The 19783-nt window shown below is 43.4% G+C and overlaps 1 protein-coding gene across 2 annotated transcripts in view; it reads left to right on the forward strand.

Annotated features, from left to right (window-relative positions):
• CDH18 (cadherin 18) overlaps positions 1-17000 on the forward strand; it is a 258530-nt gene extending 241530 nt beyond the window's left edge. For both annotated transcript variants that reach the window (XM_065399560.1, XM_065399561.1), the window contains exons 10-11: positions 14106-14357; positions 16510-17000. In XM_065399560.1, coding sequence (XP_065255632.1) covers positions 14106-14357; positions 16510-17000 — 743 coding nt within the window. The remainder of the gene's footprint in view (positions 1-14105; positions 14358-16509) is intronic.
• Positions 17001-19783: the final 2783 nt, after the last annotated feature.

The raw sequence follows: 19783 nt of genomic DNA on the forward strand, positions 1-19783 counted from the left end.
TTTACCTGCTGCGTCCGCAGGTTCAGCCGATCACAGCTCCCACTGGCTGCGGTTCGCCGTTCCAGGCCAATGGGGGCTGCGGGAAACCACGTGGGCCGAGAGATGTGTTGGCCGCCACTTCCCGCAACCCCCATTGGCCTGGAACGGTGAACCGCGGCCAGTGGGAGCTACGATCAGCCGAACCTGCGGACGCTGCAGGTAAACAAACCGTCCCGGCCCAGCAGCAGATTTCCCTGATGGGCCGCGTACCAAAGGTTGCCGATCCCTGTAATAGGCAATGAAAAATTTAAACTATTTGTAGATTTTCAGCAACAATTTGGCTTGCCCTGCCCCTGAGCATGGAAACATCTCCCATTAAAGCATTTACTAATGAACGTGTTTGGACTGGATGCATTGGGAGCTCCAGAAACTCCAGAACTTTTATTACTTTGGAGGAAACTTCCTGGATTTACTTGGCCAGTAGTATCCTTTTACAATTTTCTGACCCAAAAAACTCTGCCAAAGATTGATAATTGGAGAGCTGCTTGGAAGAGAGATTTGGATACACAACTATCTGTGACCCAATGGAATACAATTGTATCTAATGATAAAAAAATTAAAGGCAACTATAGACCTGAGACTATCTCTTATTCACCGAAAAACATTTTTTTGGATATAGTGGTCCCCACATAGGTAAATGATAATGGGCCTCATAAATGCTGATTGATGTAGGAAATGTAACTCTGTTGGTACATTGGTGCATACGTTTTGGGAGTGTCCCTGTATCAAGAATTTCTGGTATGAGGTAGGTCGAAAGACCAATTTGATATTGGATGCTAAGTTGGAGCCCTCTCCTTTAAGTTTCATTCTTGGATATATTTCTGATACCGGGAGATTACCTGGTAACAAAGTGGTGTGGTTCTAATGTCAGCTTTGGTCGCTAAAAAATTAATCGTGAAAAAATTGAAAAGTTGATCTTCACCAAATATGTATGCCTGGGTCAGTGATATGGCTGACCTTGCAGCTAACAAATGACTGGCATTCTGCAGAAAGGAAGTGCCCAAAAAATACAGAGCAATTTGAGCTGACTTTTTAGAGGTCTATGATTAATGTATCAGAGGGATAGCCGTCTTAGTCTGGATCTGTAAAAAGCAACAAAGTGTCCTGTGGCAAGTCATAGACTAACAGATGTATTGGAGCATAAGATTTTGTGGGTGAATACCCACTTTGTCAGACGCATGTAATGGAAATTTCCAGAGGCAGGTATAAATATAAAGGGAGGATTTTGGTGTTCACACCTCAACTGCTAGAAGAGGGCCTCACCCTCCGTGATTGAACTAACCTCGTTATCTCCAGACTGATTCTTGCCTGCATATTTATACCTGCCTCTAGAAATTTCCATTACATGTGTTTGACGAAGTGGGTATTCACCCACGAAAGCTTATGCTCCAATACATCTGTTAGTCTATAAGGTGCCACAGGACTCTTTGTTGCTTTTTATGATTAATGTAGACTCTGAGGATAAATATGTTGCTTCCCCTTGATTCCCTTTATTCTCACCCTCTTTATTTACTTGCTATATTATATTGAATCTAATATTTTGGTATATTTGTTGTATTTGTAAATATTAATGAAAAAATATAATATATATATTAAAAAAAGAAATTGGCAGCTATCAATTTAGGAATATTACCAAAGCAAACATTGAGATAATTTTGTTTATTTTTAATTAGTTACAATATCTCAGAGAACTTCTAAAAGTTCAGCTGCTGACATGAGCAGAACTGAGTAACAAATTAAAATATGCCTAAAGCAACAAATGGATTTTTCTTTTATTTTTTACTTCCATTTCTCTTGTGCCTGCCTGTAGTGTATAATGTGTCAATAGAGTCCTCAAATTGTGAATAATAAATAAATTAGTAGTCTGCAAAGTGCTCCTGCTTTCACCTTCACCAGAACTAGCACCAGATCTCAGCTTCTTTGATATTTTTCCTATTCCTGCATTGCCTTTCTCAGGTCGGGAACAAAATATAATAAGTCAGAGATGAACAGGCATTTTGGAAAGAAAGAGGAATGTGACAATGGCCTTGAGTGCAGGATAGTCTGGATTCATAGTCTACAATTCCAAAGTATAAAGAAAGATTGCTTAGAGGTGTGTGGAATATTCCACACTGAACCTCATACCCCCTTGAGCAGAGTCTTGTGTTCCAGCTTCCACGTATTTGCAAAGCATAGCCCGTGTGTATAAAAGTTCAGTTATTATGAACTTTGGTTATTTGCACAGCTAGGAACCTGACAAATCTCCCTCCCTCTCTAAGTTAGCCCCTTAGCAGCCAACCCTCTTACCCCCAGAAAGCCTTGGGACCCAACTTCTGACTTTAGATCTTTTCAGGAAGGAAGGGTGCAGCTTTGTAAAGGAGTCAAGGGCCTTATTGGAATGTACAGAGTATATTTTGTTATGGAACAAGTATAGATAGGTCATTGAACATGAACCATCTAGCCTATTTACAAAGGCTGGTTCACTTCTGGCCCTGTTGAACCAACCTGTAACTGCTTCTGTTCCTATATATCTGCCTTCTTATCTATCTGCCTCTGTCTCTTTTCCTTTGTCAGAAGAAACTCTCTCTGTTATTTCCCCCATAACCCTTACATGAATCACTAGCATCTTTCTTTGTACCCCACTGTCTTTGGCCTTCTACATTTGTGGGATTTTTTTGTTTCATGTTAAGTTTTTCCACTTATAAGTTACACAGTCCATAATTTCCCTCCCAATGCCTTCTCCAACTTCTCTTCTTCCCTCAGAAAAGTCACCAAATATAAATATAAAAAGCATAGGACGAAAAGTCATGGAGCAAATGTTTGGCTGAACTTTTATACATTTATTCACTTTATTTATATTTAGTCACTAGACTGAGATGCTGGACACCAGCTCTGCTACTATCACTGACCTGCTGGGTGAGCTTGGGCAAGTCACTTCACCTTCCTGTGCTCAGTTTCCCCACATGGGGTAATGATACTGACCTCCTTTGTAAAGCACTTTGAGATCCACCGTAGAAAAGCACTATATAACAGCTAGGTATTACCTTTATCAAGGTTTCCCCAATAGCAATAATGAACATACATACTGATACCCCTGGACCCTCTATTACATCACCACAACACATATCTACAACCTCCTTTGCTTGTATTTATACCTGTAAACCTCCACTGGGAGAAAACAATATTCATTTTTTATACACATGGCTCTAATTTTGCTTACTATTATAGAGATCTTAGACACATTCCAGCTAGGGTTTTGTCTACTTATTCCATACCATAAGTACTTTTAGAAAGATATAAAGTACCCAAATAACCATGATCAAGGGCATTTCTAAATTAGAGACCTTGGCTCTAACTGCTTTTGTGTTTAAAACCATGCCTCTTGATGTTTACTATCTTTTTTTAAAAGAGTTAAAAATGAAAAACTGGTTAAAATGTTGTTGCATTTCATTCTTCCAACTCTTTGGTGTTTACGAATTTATTTTATACAGTATAAAAATGTCAGCTTCTCATTTGGGGGGGGGCGGGTTAAACTTCATTCTTTCAAGATTTCTTCACTCTAGCGTTACATCTGCCAACTTCGTCCATGACTTTTTTATTTCATCTTCTCTCAACATTGCCTTTTTTTTTTCTTTTGACATCTTTGTGCTTTTTCAGTTTGGATTTTCATCTTCACAATAGATTTTCCCCTGTCTGCAGTTATCTGCTGCCTTATTTCATATCAGACCTCATGTTTCAATGTTCTTTCCTTCACAGCTTTGCCAATAAGCTTCCATGCTTAAATTCTTTCATCATTGCTAGGTTGCTACTCATATTTTTTGTGTGACTTTAAACCCTTTCTGCTCAGGATGGTTCACTTTTTGCTCTTGTATTAGGTCTCTGATTTTTTTTTTCCTTAACAGACTGCATTTTTGTCACTGCTGCTTTAGCTGCATGCATCGGATCACTCACTCTAGGTTAGATTTATGTCGGGGAAGAAAGGAGGAGGTTATGCTTTCCTGCCCAGATTTAAAGACTGGGCCTCTTTTGGATGTCATCCCAGGCAGATTTACATGAGCAAATACTGTAGGAACTTCTTAGGCCTGGTCTACACTAGGAGTTTATATCGAATTTAGCGCCGTTACATCGAATTAACCCTGCACCCGTCCACACCACGAAGCTATTTAGTTCGAAATAGAGCTCTTTTAAATTCGACTTCTGTAATCCTCGAAAACGAGAGGAGTAGCGCTAAATTCGAAATGGCAATATCGAATTAGGCTAGGTGTGGATGGAAATCGACGGTAATAGCTCCGGGAGCTATCCCACAGTGCACCACTCTGTTGACGCTCTGGACAGCACTTCGAGCTCGGATGCTCTGACCAGCCACACAGGAAAAGCCCCGGGAAAATTTGAATTCCTTTTCCTGTCTGGCCAGTTTGAATCTCATTTTCTGTTTGGACAGCGTGGAGAGCTCAGCAGCACTGGCAACGATGCAGAGCTCTCCAGCAGAGTTGGCCGTGCAATCTAATAGAAAGAGGGCCCCAGCATGGACTGATCGGGAAGTCTTGGATCTCATCGCTGTGTGGGGCGATGAGTCCGTGCTTTCAGAGCTGCGCTCCAAAAGAAGGAATGCAAAGATCTATGAGAAGATCTCTAAAGCCATGGCAGAGAGAGGATACAGCCGGGATGCAACGCAGTGCCGCGTGAAAATCAAGGAGCTGAGACAAGGCTACCAAAAAAACAAAGAGGCAAACCGACGCTCCGGATCCCAGCCCCACACATCACGTTTCTACGAGGCACTGCATTCCATCCTAGGTGCGGCCGCCACCACTACCCCACCAGTGACCGTGGACTCCGAGGATGGGATATTGTCCACGGCCGGTTCCTCCTCGGAAATGTTAGGTGACGGGGAAGATGAGGAAGGAGATGAGGAGGACGAGGCAGTCGACAGCGCTTGCACCGCTGATTTCCCCGACAGCCAGGAGCTCTTCATCACCCTTACCGAGATCCCCTACCAACCGTCCACAGCCGTTACCCCGGACACCGAATCAGGGGAAGGATCAAGCAGTGAGTGCTTTAAACATCTCAACATTTCATTTAAACATAACTGGAATATTTATATTGTTAAGAATGGGCTTTTCAGTCACTCATTTAAACATAGAAACTTTTATTTATAACAAAACAGGAATATTAACTATATTAGTAATTTGTTGTTCATGATTTAGTTGGCTTAGTGAACTATTTACTCCTAACTATGTATAGAAAATCAAGTAATGTCCGGATATTCATGATTAGGCCACCACAGGACGCTCCACTCTGTAGTCCCTTATGCTGAACTTAAATGAAAAGACGGTCAATGTGCCCGGGAATGGACAGACAGTCCTCCTGGGATAGCTCGGCATAGCTCTCCTGGAGGTACCGCTCCAGCATGCGCATGAGGTTCCACGGCAGGGCGATCTTGTTCGGTCCCCCGTGGTAACACACGTTCCCACGCCATGAGTCCATCAGGTAGTCCGGGATCAGTGCGCGGCACAGCATGGCGGCATACGACCCAGGCCTCTGCATGGTCTCACGCAGCATCCTTCCCCTCTCGGTCTCCGAGATCCTCATGAGTGTAATGTCACACATGACGCCCTGCTTTAAATTAGGGAGGGGAATGTTAGTATTGGGACTGCTTTACAGCCACGCGGTGGAGGCGGCAGAGGGGCAGCATACAGGGATCTTTCCCGGGGACAGCCGCGAGGTGGTGGGACAGGGGCAGAGCTCATGCTTCCCTGATTGCTGCCAGCAGAGAGTGGCCTTGCATTCAGTGCGAAAGGAGCCCAGTGCTACTATTACATTTTTAAGCTGCCACAAGTCTACGGCTTACCATGTTTTCCTGCAGCAGAAGTAGAGGTGTCCTGCAACGCGTCTCTGATCGCAACTGCAGGACCCCAGACACAGAAGGCGAGGGCCGAAAATTCGACCTTGTCCTGAGTGCGCATGTGAAAGGTCCAGTGCATGGTGTTGTTCACAGAGAAAGACTATGTTCTTTGTTAGCAACTTCATTTATCTGTCTCAGGAATTTACTCCCTTTTTCCCATTCCCACAGACACATCTGCGACTGTCTCCCAACCCAGCCTGGCATCACACTCCCAGAGGCTAGCGCAGATTAGAAGAAGGAAGAGAAAGACGCGGGAAGACATGTTTTATGAACTTATGGACTGCTCACGAGAGCAGGCAGCCCAGACAACACAGTGGAGGGAGAACTTGTCACAAATGCACAGAGCAGTCATGGAACGGGAGGAGAGGTGGCGCCAGGAGGACCAGCAGGCTACTCAAACCCTGCTTGGACTAATGAGGGAGCAAACGGAGACGCTCCGGCGCCTAGTGGATGTTCTGCAAGACCGGAGGCAGGAGGACAGAGCCCTGCTGCTGTCTATCTCTAACCGCCCTCCCCCGCCACCAAGTCCCACACCCCCCTCACCAAAAGTACAAAGAAGGAGGGGCGGCAAGGGCCGTTAAAACTTTCAGTCGGCCCCTACACACTGCTGCAGCAATGGAAGGCTCTCGTTCCAAAGTTTGAAAAGTCCTTTCCTACCCATCTCACACTAGCCCACGTCCAAGTTTCCTCCCCCCCCTTTTCATGTGCGGTTCATAATAAAACATCTGTTTCTGTTAAGTACTGTTTCCGAGAGTGTCTTTTGGAGGGGATTCTGTCTGAAGGGGGGGAAGGTGTTTGTTACTTGGACAGCACTGTCACCTGTAGCAGGCTACAGAGGCGGGGGCAGGTCCAGCATCTGGACACATACACAGTACAGTCACCAGTTACCCTGGTCAGTCTGGGAGGCGGTTTTCATGTTCTGGGGTGCGAGGGGGTTGATCTGTGACTTTGTGGCGGGGGAGGGCAGTTAGAGATCCTATGCCGCGGTCCTTATCCTGGATCACAGAGCCACGCAGCAGGGGATCTGTTACCCTCCGCCCCCTGCCAGAAAGTCACTTGGCCGACACATACATGCAGTCCCGCCCAGGACTGCTGGCAGGCTGCGTTGAAACAACCAATCCAGCACTGCGGAGCCTGTCATTCCCGGACTTTAGAAGCATCATTTGCATCAAAACAATAAGCCCGCCCCCCGCCACAGTCTGCGTCCCCGGTTTAAAACATTCCCGCGAAAACAGTAAAAAAGAGAACCTTGTTCATTAACAAAACGGAACAGATTTTATTTGTTGGGAAGGTGGGGAAGGGGGTATGTAACTTGGAAGGATAGTCAACAGTAACTGGGTAAAGAAACGGGGGCAGGTTCAGCATCTGTGTCCACAAAGTAAAAAGTCACTGGAGACCCTGCTCAGTCAGGAACCTGGCTTTCAAAGCCTCCCTGATGCACAGCGCGTCCCGCTGTGATCTTCTAATCGCCCTGCTGTCTGGCTGGACGTAATCAGAAGCCAGGCTATTTGCCTCAACCTCCCACCCCGACATATAGGTCTCCCCCTTGCTCTCACACAAATTGTGGAGCACACAGCAAGCAGCTATCACAATGGGGATATTGGTCTCGCTGAGATCACAGCGAGTGAGTAGGCTTCTCCATCTCCCCTTGAGACGGCCAAAAGCACACTCCACCACCATTCTGCACTTGCTGAGCCGGTAGTTGAATAGTTCTTTCCCTGAGTCCAGTGCGCCAGTGTAGGGCTTCATGAGCCAGGGCATTAGCGGGTATGCAGGGTCCCCGAGGATGACTGTAGGCATCTCCACATCCCCAACAGTTACTTTGTGGTCCGGGAAGTAAAGACCTTCCTGCAGCCGTCTACACAGACCAGAGTTCCTGAACACCCTAGCGTCATGAACCTTGCCAGGCCATCCAACGTAGATATTGGTAAAACGTCCCCGATGGTCCACCAGTGCTTGCAGCACCATGGAAAAGTAGCCCTTCCGGTTGATGTACTGGCTGGCCTGGTGGTCCGGTCCCAGGATAGGGATGTGAGTCCCATCTATAGCCCCACCGCAGTTTGGGAATCCCATCTCGGCAAAGCCATCTCTGATGAGCTCCACGTTTCCCAGGGTCACTACCTTAGATAGCAGTAGCTTGACGATTGCCCTGGCTACTTGCATAACAGCAACCCCCACGGTAGACTTGCCCACGCCAAACTGGTTAGCGACGGACCGGTAGCTGTCTGGCGTTGCGAGCTTCCAGAGGGCTATGGCCACTCGCTTCTGGACAGTCAGGGCTGCCCGCATCCGGGTGTCCTTTCGCTTCAGGGCAGGGGACAGCAACTCACACAGTTCGAGGAAAGTCCCCTTCCGCATGCGAAAGTTGCGCAGCCACTGGGATTCATCCCAGACCTGCAGCACTATGCGGTCCCACCATTCCGTGCTTGTTTCACGGGCCCAGAATCGCCGTTCAACAGTATCAACAAGACCCAGTGACAGCGAGATGTCCTGGGCGCTGGGTCTCATGTTCTCAGAGAGGTCGGAGCTAGTGTCCGACTTCATGCCGTCACGGTGGTGCCGTAGCCTCCTCTCATGATTGATCTGCAGCTGCCTCTGGTACAGGTGGAGGAGAAGCTGCGAGGCGTTGAGAACTGCCACAACTGCAGCGATGGTCGCAGCGGGATCCATGCTCGCACTGCTGTGGCGTCCGCGCTGTCAGTAATCAGAAAAGCGCGCGAACTGATTTCCCGCCGGCGCTTTCAGGGAGGGAGGGAGGGAGGGCGTGAGTGACGGACGGATGACGACAGGCGCCCAAAAGCACCCTCGACACATTTTTTTACCCAGAAGGCATTTGGGGCTCAACCCAGAATTCCAATGGGCAGGGGGGACTGCGGGAACTGTGGGATAGCTGCCCACAGTGCACCGCTTCCAATGTCGACGCTTGCCCCGTTAGTGTGGACTCACAAAGTCTCACAAAGTCGAATTACTGTCCTTAGTGTGGACACACACGTTCGACTTAGTAATATCGATTCCACATAGTCGAATTAACTAAAATCGAAGTACTCTCGTAGTGTAGACAAGGCCTTAGTCTGTCTAAATTTACACAGAGTAACTGAGCTTATATGTTGGGGCGTGTAGACACTATCACAACAGAATAATAACGAATCACAAATAGAAGTAAAGGGCCATCATCGGTATTCCTAATATCACTTGCTACTACATTTTTGATTAGCTGTAGAAGATCTGAGGATAACTTTTATTGGGATGAGCGTCATGACTGATGCAACTGTTGATGCTCAGTTGATGGATATTGTGTTACTTGTCACCAAAATGGAATTGCACTATAAGCTTTAGTCCTTAAATGTATTCTTGATATTTTTACTTTATTATATTGTCTAGATAAGTTTGTGGTGTTGTTTTCTCAACCTATTTTTTTACAACTTGAAATCAAACCCTCCCTAGGATTGACCATTCTATTCTAAAATTGCTTTTTCTTTGTATATATAACACTACATCCTGAGATGTGCTGAATACCTGCAATTCCCATTGACTTCATTGCAATTCTGGGAGCCCAGTGCCAGTCAGGATTTGGCACTTTTTTAAAAGTCATGTTGCAAATTAAAATAATTGACTACATTTTGGTTATTCTGTTTCATCAGATGAAAATTCTGGTTGATAGAATGCAATTCAGTTGGATTTTTAAGGCCTGATATTGCATTCTGGAAGATACAAGTTCTTAAAATGTCAAATTTGTTGGTTCTTCTGTACGATGATCGTCCTTCACATATTGCAAATCTAGCTCTGGAGTGGTTTGCAGATTTGCACTACAAAACACATGGGGTGAAATCCTGGCCTCATTGAAGTCAATGGGAATTTTGCCATATTAAATAAAACGTTGTATAACATTGTACTTTTGGGTATGAAAATTACTAAGAATCTTGTTCTTGGTGTCAAGGTCAGAACAAGTTAACTCGAATTATCCCAGATATGGGCTGAGTTATTAGATCAACAATGACAATGTGTGAATTCCTGTCCCCACTGAAGTCAATGGCAATTTTGGGAACTGAAGTCAATGGGAACTCAGTCCATATCTCTGTTTCTGCTCCTTTAAAGCATACCTTCTTTACATCCTTTACCAATCCATTTTGTCTGATCATTGTGTCCCTTCCCTATGGCATACATGCACTGGACAGCCACACCACATTTACACAATTACATACATCATAGCCTAATTCCTGTCTCATGTTCACCCAACTAAGCCCTGCTGAACCTGCTTTGAGGAAAGAAAAAACAAAACAAAACAAAAAAACCACTTTGCCTTCGCCAATCTGGTGGCGAGGGAACCCCTCCCCCCCCGAGAAAGGAGCAACTAGTGCAATGCCCACAGCAGAACCTGACAAACCCTGGTATTTTACCACTTTCATGGGTGGCAGGATGGGTGCTGTTCCGCTGGTCTAGGTAAAAGAAGGCTTTTTCTGCACCAGCATGGATCTTATGGTCACCTCTGGATGACGGGTCAGAAACTCCATGCTGCCCTGGTCTGCTGCTGCTGTCAAAAGTCACTCCTTTGCTTTCTAGTCCTTAAAGGGGGCACACTTCTTTTCGAACAAGCCAGACAACAGCCCCTACTGTTTAATGAGTGGTGAGGTCAATATTATGGTCTTTTGTAGCCAATGCAGCATCAGGATAGCCCATCGCCCCATCCATATGCTAGAATAAAAGAACTGAGATTGTTTGTGAAAAAAACATTTTATTAAATGTAAAATGTCATACATGTATCAAAGAACAAGCTCTTCCAACCTCTTGTCAAATAAGCCTTATGAATCTTCCAATTCTTTTAAAATTAAATTGGCAGAGGCCTGTAAAACCTGTGAACTTGATGAATCTCTTTCCAGGGCATAGTCTGTGAATAGAATCCACAGGTCAGTACTCTCACCCTGCTCTGGGGAAGAGGTCTCTGAATATAATAAATGTAATCTGAATCCCAGTGACATCTAATTTGATCTTTTCAATCAAGTGACACAATTGTAACTCAAAATGAGGGGAGCTGCAAAATAAGGTGGAAATAGCATGTACTTCAATGGTGAAACAGTGAATATTAGTCGAGGGATCTTGATTTTCATTATAAAATGTCATAGCTGCAGAGTCTCAGTATGGCTACTTCCCAGACAATGCATGGAAAAACTAAAATTTTATCAGCTTATTTGGAGATGTCTTAAAACAAATATTTTTGTAGTGCATACACTTTTAGGTGTATTTTGGAATAAGATCTGTGGCACAAAATCAAAAGCAGCTGTACAGATTCGCTGTATTTCTTGTGTAGTATTTCTGTTGGGGTTTTCTTGCAAGACTATTTGACACCCTTTTAATTATTGCTGAGGGGTTTTCATTTATTTTATTTTAAATGTGCTACAACACCCTAGCATCTCAATAACGGAGGGGAGAGATTGTATCATTATAAATATTATTTCCACACTCTCAGGCTGTTTTGTAGGAACATGCTATCAATGGGTGCTAATGACTTAAAAGAATGATCCATTTGTGTTTTTATACATGGGGTCTGATCATGGATTTGTGCGCAAAAAAGCAGGCAGGCAGCATACCACCAAAAAAGTGAGAGGAAGTCTGCTGGGCAGCCAACCCAGAGCATAACCCACAAAAGTGCACCTTGATCTTTAAGTGCAGAAGGAGACTTAAGAGGTAGTTTTATATATTGCAACCAGTGAAAATGAGGGAGACAATATAAATATATTTAGCTAAGTCATCCAAGAAAGCACCAATAAGCACAGTGAATAAGCCACTTGACTGGGACTTGGGAAACATATTCAGTTCCTGGCTCAGCCACAGACTTGCTGTGTGACCTTGGGTACATCAATTAATCTGCCCTTTGCCTCATTTCCCCACATGTAAAAATGGGATGATATCTAACCTCACAGGGTGTTGAGAACGAAATCCATTAACAATTGCCAAGCATTCCAGTGCCATGGTGATGGGGGTCACATAAGTAGATTGATCTTGCTGCAGGCATGGGTGAAATGTTAGGATAGAGAGACAGATGAGATCAATGTTTAAAATGATGGCACAAAGAGCTTGATAGAGAAAGGGCTGGCATATTGAATCAAAACCAAGTAAGTAGTACCTACCCAACCTAGCCATACTCGTGACCCCTCTCCACCATGGAAAACAACCAGCCCTGGGGGCTGGAACATGCCATTCTATCTATATTCCTGCACCTGTATCCATTTTTCAGTGACATCTACCTAGTTCTCTTGGTGTGCCCCTTTCCCAAAGCATTGTTAGCAGAGTCTTGAAGCATCACTAAGCCAACCCAACTGTTCAGGCCTTTTAACAGGACTCTTGACAATGTGTATGTGCTTTCCTGCTTCAATTTCCTCCACTCCTCAGGAAAATTCATACTTTCCTCAGTTCATCCTAGTTGGATGGACTTCAGCACACGCCATAATCTTGGTCAGTTGGTCTTTCTTAGCATTCTTCAGCACTCATTGGGCTTCTGAACCCATATAATGATTATGTTTGCTTCAGTATGTCCTGTGTACAGCAGCTCAACACCTAAACAAAAATATTCCAATCAGAAAGAGTCAGGCAGTGAACAGACTTTAATAGTGATGTGAAAGCCACTTCCAAAAAGAACTGCCCCAACACACGTGTGTGCAAGATCTTCCTGCCTGTAGAGCTGGTTAAACAAAGCTTGTGAGGATATCTATGTAAAAGTATCATGTGGTGACTCCCAATAATATTATAAAATCATCCCACTGTTTTCTCCTCCCTGTGCTTAATCACTCCACTCTTACAGAGATACATCTGCATGGTCATATGTATCCACCTAATTGCATCACACATACACGATGACCCATCTCCTTGGCTCTGCCAGTGATACCAGACTCATCAGCTAACTTACAAGTTTCTCTTGAAAACATCACAACATTCCCTGAACTGATCTTTATGGCCACTATCCTCCTCTTTCATATTGCTCCTCAGGATTCATCTCTGCTCACAATGTCTTTAAGAAATCAACCAGTTAAGGATGGATTTGGTAACATGTTGATGGGGATAAGTGACTCTTGTTTATAATTACTAAAAAATACTTCTGTAGATGTATATATGTATATAAAAATGTATCAACTCCCTCTTCCACTTGACTTTTTAGATTGCATGCTGTTTGGAATAGGAACAGTGTCTTCTTATGTGTTTGCACAACACCTAGCACAATGGGGTCCTGATCCTAATGAGGGCCTCTGGGTGCTACTATCACATAAATGTAAAATTAAAATAATCACTATTGTCATTAACTGCAGTGCATGCCAGCTGGACCTGAGTAACTTCTAAATAAGGAAATTCAACATGAACTTCCTCTTCCCCCTTTTCTGTTCTGCTATGACTCGAATCCATTTGCCCATTCCCTCAAGTTTAGCTTAGTGTTTCCTTCTAACTTCCCATGCCTGCTACCCTAGCACACACCGTCAACTCTCACCTCCACCTTGAACTTCCCACAGCTGGTGCTTTTTGGCCACCATCTTCTCCTTGCTCAGATCTCTCCTGATAACTCACTTCTGCTGTGAAGCCTATAAGAAACACAGTCAGTTAAATTGAAGGGCCTTATTCTCATTTACTTAAAGACCTTTTACACAACTGTGGTAGTGGAAAATGGGACTTTAAGTGGACGTAAGTTACACTTACACCCCCTTTCAGGTCCCTTTACACTACCCAGATGGTACAAAGCGTCCTTAAGTGAGAATGAGGCCCAAAAACTTTATCAAAGTAAATTTAGTCACCAAGAAGCATATGTGAACTAACAAAGCTGCCACATGCTATTTATGTAACCCTGCCTAATCCCACCCCACTCCCCCCTATTGTTTTCCTCTGCCACACACCTTTGTCCTGCCGTGTTTAAATTGTAGAATGTAAGCCCTTTGAGGCAGGGACTGTCTGTTTGTTGCGGTATAGAATCATAGAATAGAATATCAGGGTTGGAAGGGATCTCAGGAGGTCATCTAGTCCAACCTCCTACTCAGAGCAGGACCTAATCCCCAACTAAATCATCCCAGCCAGGGCTTTGTCAAGCCTGACCTTAAAAACCTCTAAGGAAGGAAGGTGTATCTCACACCCTTGGGCATGACAGAAACAATAAATAATCATAATTATTCTTCATTAAGCCATGGTGTCCTGCTTTTTGTGGTTATAGATAACACAGCCAGTATCCTGACCAGACGGAGGAGATTCAGCCGAACTACTCAAGATGTCTACTACCTCCCGATTTTGATTTCTGATAGTGGAATCCCTTCTCTCAGCAGCAGCAGCACCCTTATGATCAGGGTCTGTGCATGTGAGAGAGATGGGCGCGTTCGGACCTGCCATGCCGAAGCTTTCCTTTCCTCAGCCGGTTTGAGCACAGGAGCCTTAATTGCAATTCTGCTCTGTGTCATCATTCTTCTGGGTAAGCCACTCTCTTAGTTAAATACTGATATCCTTTCATTAGCCTTCAGAATGTGGCAGTAACGGCTTTTAATATAATGTGTTTCTGAACCAGGGATTACTTGTGAAAAGAGGTAATTAGAAATATAAAGCTGTGGTTTTATATATAGGTTTTGCTAAAATGAATAGGAAAAATGCCTTTAAAGCATACTGATGAAAAACTGTCATCCTGTAGAAAAAGATTTCCAGAGGTCAGAGTAATTAGCATTGCAGAGCTTCCCAGGTAATTTGGAAAGATTTCAGAAAGCCATTGACTCAAGGATCATCTCTAGACCAGCTGGAAAAATGATAAAGAAGAGAGATGAGGAAAAGATTTTTGAATTGCATTACTCTGTAAGAAGCACTATTAATACTGTACAAAAGCCACTTTCTAATTACCTCTGTGGGATGAGCTGATATCAATGCACAACATAATCAAGAGAGGCAGGGGACATATTAAACGATAAAATGATTACATTAGATAAATGTCCTTGGATATGAATTTTCTCTATTTGCCCAGACCAGTTTTAATTTACCCATTGCTTAATATTCTCATTTGGCAGAGATACAACATGCTGTACATAAACATCATTGTACTATCCATGTGTTTTTATGCATTCTAACAGAGAATGTTTGAAACAATGGGATTTGTCTCGTGACCCACATACATTTCTTAAATCAATGAATTTATCTTGAAAGCCTGTGCTCTTTCTACCGATTCCTTTCTCCACAGCTTATATCAGCCATTTCCTGGGTTTTAGAGTATAATTTTAAAATGTACAGAAATGCACTTGAGTTATGTTATCAACATTACAGTCACAATATGTGCAACTACATGGACATGCAAATGAAAGAGTGTTTTGTTGTTGTTTTTTTCAAAAGGTAAAAACAAAACCTTGAAGATTTTAATTTGATAGCTAATTGCTTATTGGTTTTAGTAGGAACTGGGCATCCAGATCCCTTATGCAGTGTTGAAAAATCTCATCTTTTGTATATTAGGTGAAGATTTTCAAAGCAGAAATTAGGCACCTAAATCTCATTGATCATTAATAGGGGTTGGACACCCAACTGCCCTTTGTGCCATTGGAAATTTCCCTCTTAGTCGTAATAGGCACTGCTTGTTATATTCTGGCAGGCTGCTGTGCCAACATGGAGCATCATTGATTTAAGTGGGACTCAACATGTTTACAGCAGACTGTCTGCATGTGACAACTTGCAGAATCGGGGCCTTATTGACAATGGAGCCTGTTCTTCCATCAATGGGCTGTGCATGGGAGGTAAACCTTAGCTGTACTCATAAAAACTCTAGTTTATGTGTATTACATATTCTTCCAATGTTTTACATTATGTGTGCCCAGTTTTATGACACACAGAAACACACAATTAGCTCAGTGGTTTGAGCATTGGCCTGCTAAACCTAGAGTTGTGAGTTCAATCCTTGAGGGGGCCATTTAGGGATCTGGGGCAAAAATCTGTCTGGTGATTGGTCCTGCTCTGAGCAGGGGGTTGGACTAGATGACCTTCTGAGGTCCCTTCCAACCCTGATATTCCATGAATGTGACAATGCAGGTTCAGGCAATCTGAATGTTACAAGGTTCTATAATGGAAAGTGGAAATTTGAAACGTATGTGTTGAGTAGTGGAGCTGTTGAGGGGCGTAGGGTTGTAACTAAAGCTGGGTATTAACAAAAGTGGCCTTATGTTTACCAGTCCTGAGTAGCCACAATTTCCAGTGAAGTCAGCGCAAGCTGCAAGTGTTGTGCACCTCTGAAAATCAGGATGCCCTTATTTAATTGCCTATGGTGTATTTTAGTGGCTGGATTCTCAGCAGGTGTAAATTGGCACAGTTCAATTAGACACCAGCTCCATTTCAGCTGCGAATCTGTTCTTGATGCCAAAATTTAGGCATCCAGGTTTGAAAATGTAGGCCATGGTGTATACAAACATACAGTTGAGTTAATCATAACTCCATTGAAGCCCAACATAATAATGCAAGAATCCAAATAGCAGTCCACAAGTGTCTGATCTGTTTTTTTGGGGGGGATATTGTATATTGTGACCCATGTAAGATATATGCTACTTATTTCATATATAATGTCTGTAAACCTAACCTAATATTTGCAATTTTCTTTTTAGCAATTGTGGTCCTTTTCATTACATTAAGACGCAGCAAAAAGGAGCCCCTGATCATTTCCGAGGAGGATGTTCGGGAAAACGTTGTCACGTATGATGACGAGGGTGGTGGAGAGGAGGATACTGAAGCGTTTGACATCACAGCCCTGCGGAACCCATCAGCTGCTGAGGAGCTGAAGTATCGGAGGGATGTGCGTCCTGACGTGAAGCACGCACCTAGGCACCAGCCTTCTTCAAGCCTGAACAGTATAGATGTTCATGAATTTATTAAACAAAGATTGGCAGAGGCAGATCTCGATCCCAGTGTGCCTCCCTATGACTCCATACAAACATATGCGTATGAGGGTCATAGATCAGAAGCCGGATCCATCAGCTCTCTGGATTCAGTCACTACACACTCTGACCAGGATTATAATTACCTTGGTGACTGGGGACCAGAGTTTAAGAAGTTAGCTGAACTCTATGGAGAAATAGAATCAGAAAGAACAACTTAGTTACCATTCCTGGAACAAGAAGTGTTTTAGTTCCCAAACAGGAGAGAGAACCACAGCAGCGGTAACAAGAAATGAATACAGTACTTGGAACTGAGCAAGGTGTACACAGTTACTGTAGAAACAAGTGCCCTTTTCAGATTTGAAACTGGGTTCTTCAACTGGAAGAAAATCAAATTTTGAAAAATACAGAAAAAAAAAAAAAGAAACAATTGTCCTTTGTGTATATTTTTTAATTGCTCAATAAAGTCTGTGATACCATATCCATAACAATACCTAAAATAAATGAAGCGATGACATTTTTATTGCAATATATTTAAACATACCAGAAAACAGTAAGTCTATGGTGGTGCCTGTTTGTGAGGATAGTTCACTGGAGAGCTTATGCAGGCAGTTGTGACATTGCACTTCAAGCTCTGCACTATAATTGGGATCCCAAACTGAGATAACCAATGGGGATTGTTACTGCTATAATAAACACCAACAATCCATTCCTTTACAGAAGGGATACATTGGAATTATCCACGCAAATGGCCCTTTGGTGGGCCCCTATTAGTAGTACATTGGATCTTATTGAAACATCAGGCTGCAGTGCAGGTATGCAGTTTTATTGTGCCCACCCCTAATCTATTCCTCGATAACAAACTAATGGAGATAGGAGGTAACTGGCTGCCTGCACAGATGTGCACGCAGCCCATATCACAAGACCTGCACTGTTATTGAGTGGTGTAGAAGCTGTTGCTTCCATTGTCTGTTTCTTTTTTTTTTTTTTTTTTTTTTTAACCTTTCCACAGGGACCTTGTTCATCTAAATGAAATGGTATGGAATATTCTCTATGCAGTGAAGCAGATGAGGCATAGGCTTTCTCAATAAAAAGAACCGCGGCAGTACATTTTAACCTATGCAGTAGTTTGGGTCACTGTGCATCCTTAGGGGTCAGTGAATGAAGCTAACTAGGCTTACATTCCTCTGTGTCCACGGGTTCCAATGGTCAATTTGTGATGCGAGGGATCTCCTATGTCATATTTATTTTGCATGTGTTACCAAAAGAAAAATAGACCTGCTGGTATGATGTTAACTGAATGTGGAAAACTGAGACAGCAAGGAGTTTAAGACAATGTTCCTGTGTTGTTGTTTTTTTAATGATAGTTAAATTAATTATTATTGCCCCAAATGCTGAAGGATCTTAGAAGTATCTCCCTCCAACCACAGCAAGGTTTTTTACTAATTTAAAATCTGATGGGTACACAAGTCTATTAAAATCAATGGAGGTGGAAAAAAATTGTAATGTAGAAGTGCCATTACTGGGGTACATGTAAGTTGAGTAAATCAAGATATTCAGTTTCTAATTGTTTATCATTGTGGAATTTGCTTTTTCAGCATTTTAACACTTAATCCAACCTCCCACAGTTTTTCAGTGGCTAGTGTTTTTAAAGTAAGTTTCTTCTGCTCTTCATCTTTCTCATGCTCAGACTATAAAAGGATCATGATCATGATTAATGACCTTTAAGGTACAACCCAGCATTAGGAGCAGTGTGGAGCTGCATAGGCCCTCAGGGAGCTCATAAGGATGGAATTCCTTCCCAAGATAGGAGTGGCGGAAGCGCCCTAAAAGTGGGGGGGCACAGACACCCGAACGGTGGCCCCACCCCCTATGCCACGCTGCCCCCCGCACCATCCTTGCACCACCCCTCTTCCCCAAGCCCCCGCCATCACACTGCCCCTTCTGCCAAGACCCAGCCCCTGCACCACCTCTTCCCCTGACGCCCTGCTTCTGCACCACCACTTCCCACCCCGTTCTGGTACTCCTGTCCCAAGCTCCCTATTGCACAGGGGAAGACTGGCTGCTGCTATGCTACTCTATACCAGTCCTGTTCTGCTGGTAGTTGTGGAGGGGTGGAAAAGCCATAATCCCACCTCCTCCCCACCCTTCCCTGCACCTTTGGGCTGCTGTATGCTCTCTGGTGAGTAGAGACGGAAGCACTTCTAGACTGTCCCACCGAGCAAGGACCTCAGTTGTATATGGCCTTTACACGAGCCACATAAGGCAATTGGAAGGCTCCTTAGGACCCTCCTTCCCTACAACACACCTGAACAAGGGCCAGACACAGATTGGACCCTAATGATCAGCTCATACTTAACATTACTTTAGATTTCTTGAATTTTTTTGCCAGCCCCTCATGAAATTATTGAAGAGTGCTTTCAGGTTTACATGGCCTACTGGGCAAATGGGCAGGAAGCTCACACATTTTGAAAGAGAACTGAAGAAGAGCTCTGTGTAAGTTCGAAAGCTTGTCTCTCTCACCAGCAGAATTTGGCCCCAAAAAAGATATTACCTCATCCACCTTGACACTTTGAGAGAAACATTTAAAACTCCTTTAAGCTATTTGCTACAGCACTTCTCACAAACTTTTATTAGGCACTTTCTCATCACCTTCTACTCCCAAGTACAACAAGCAAACTTTTAAAAAAAATATTGATGTGCTAAAATGAATTTTAACTCAACAAGAGTATATAAAAGCATAACAGTTGTAACAAGACCTGTTTGGGAGGAAAAGTGGAAAAAAATACAAAAGTAAATTTTCTCTCTCTTTTTTTTTAAGTTTGAAATTCAAAATTTCAATGGGATTTGAAAAAAAAAATATTGGTCTACTTTACTTGTAATTTGAGGTCTATTTAGTCCGGCATCCTGTCTCAATTTGTGCCCAGTGCAGGATGTCTCAGAAGAGAAGTCTTCATAGGATCTCATTCAAGCTGACATTCCTGTTCAGGACAGTACAGAAATA

Source organism: Emys orbicularis, chromosome 2 (genome assembly GCF_028017835.1).
Source record: "Emys orbicularis isolate rEmyOrb1 chromosome 2, rEmyOrb1.hap1, whole genome shotgun sequence".
Classification (NCBI taxonomy): domain Eukaryota; kingdom Metazoa; phylum Chordata; order Testudines; family Emydidae; genus Emys; species Emys orbicularis.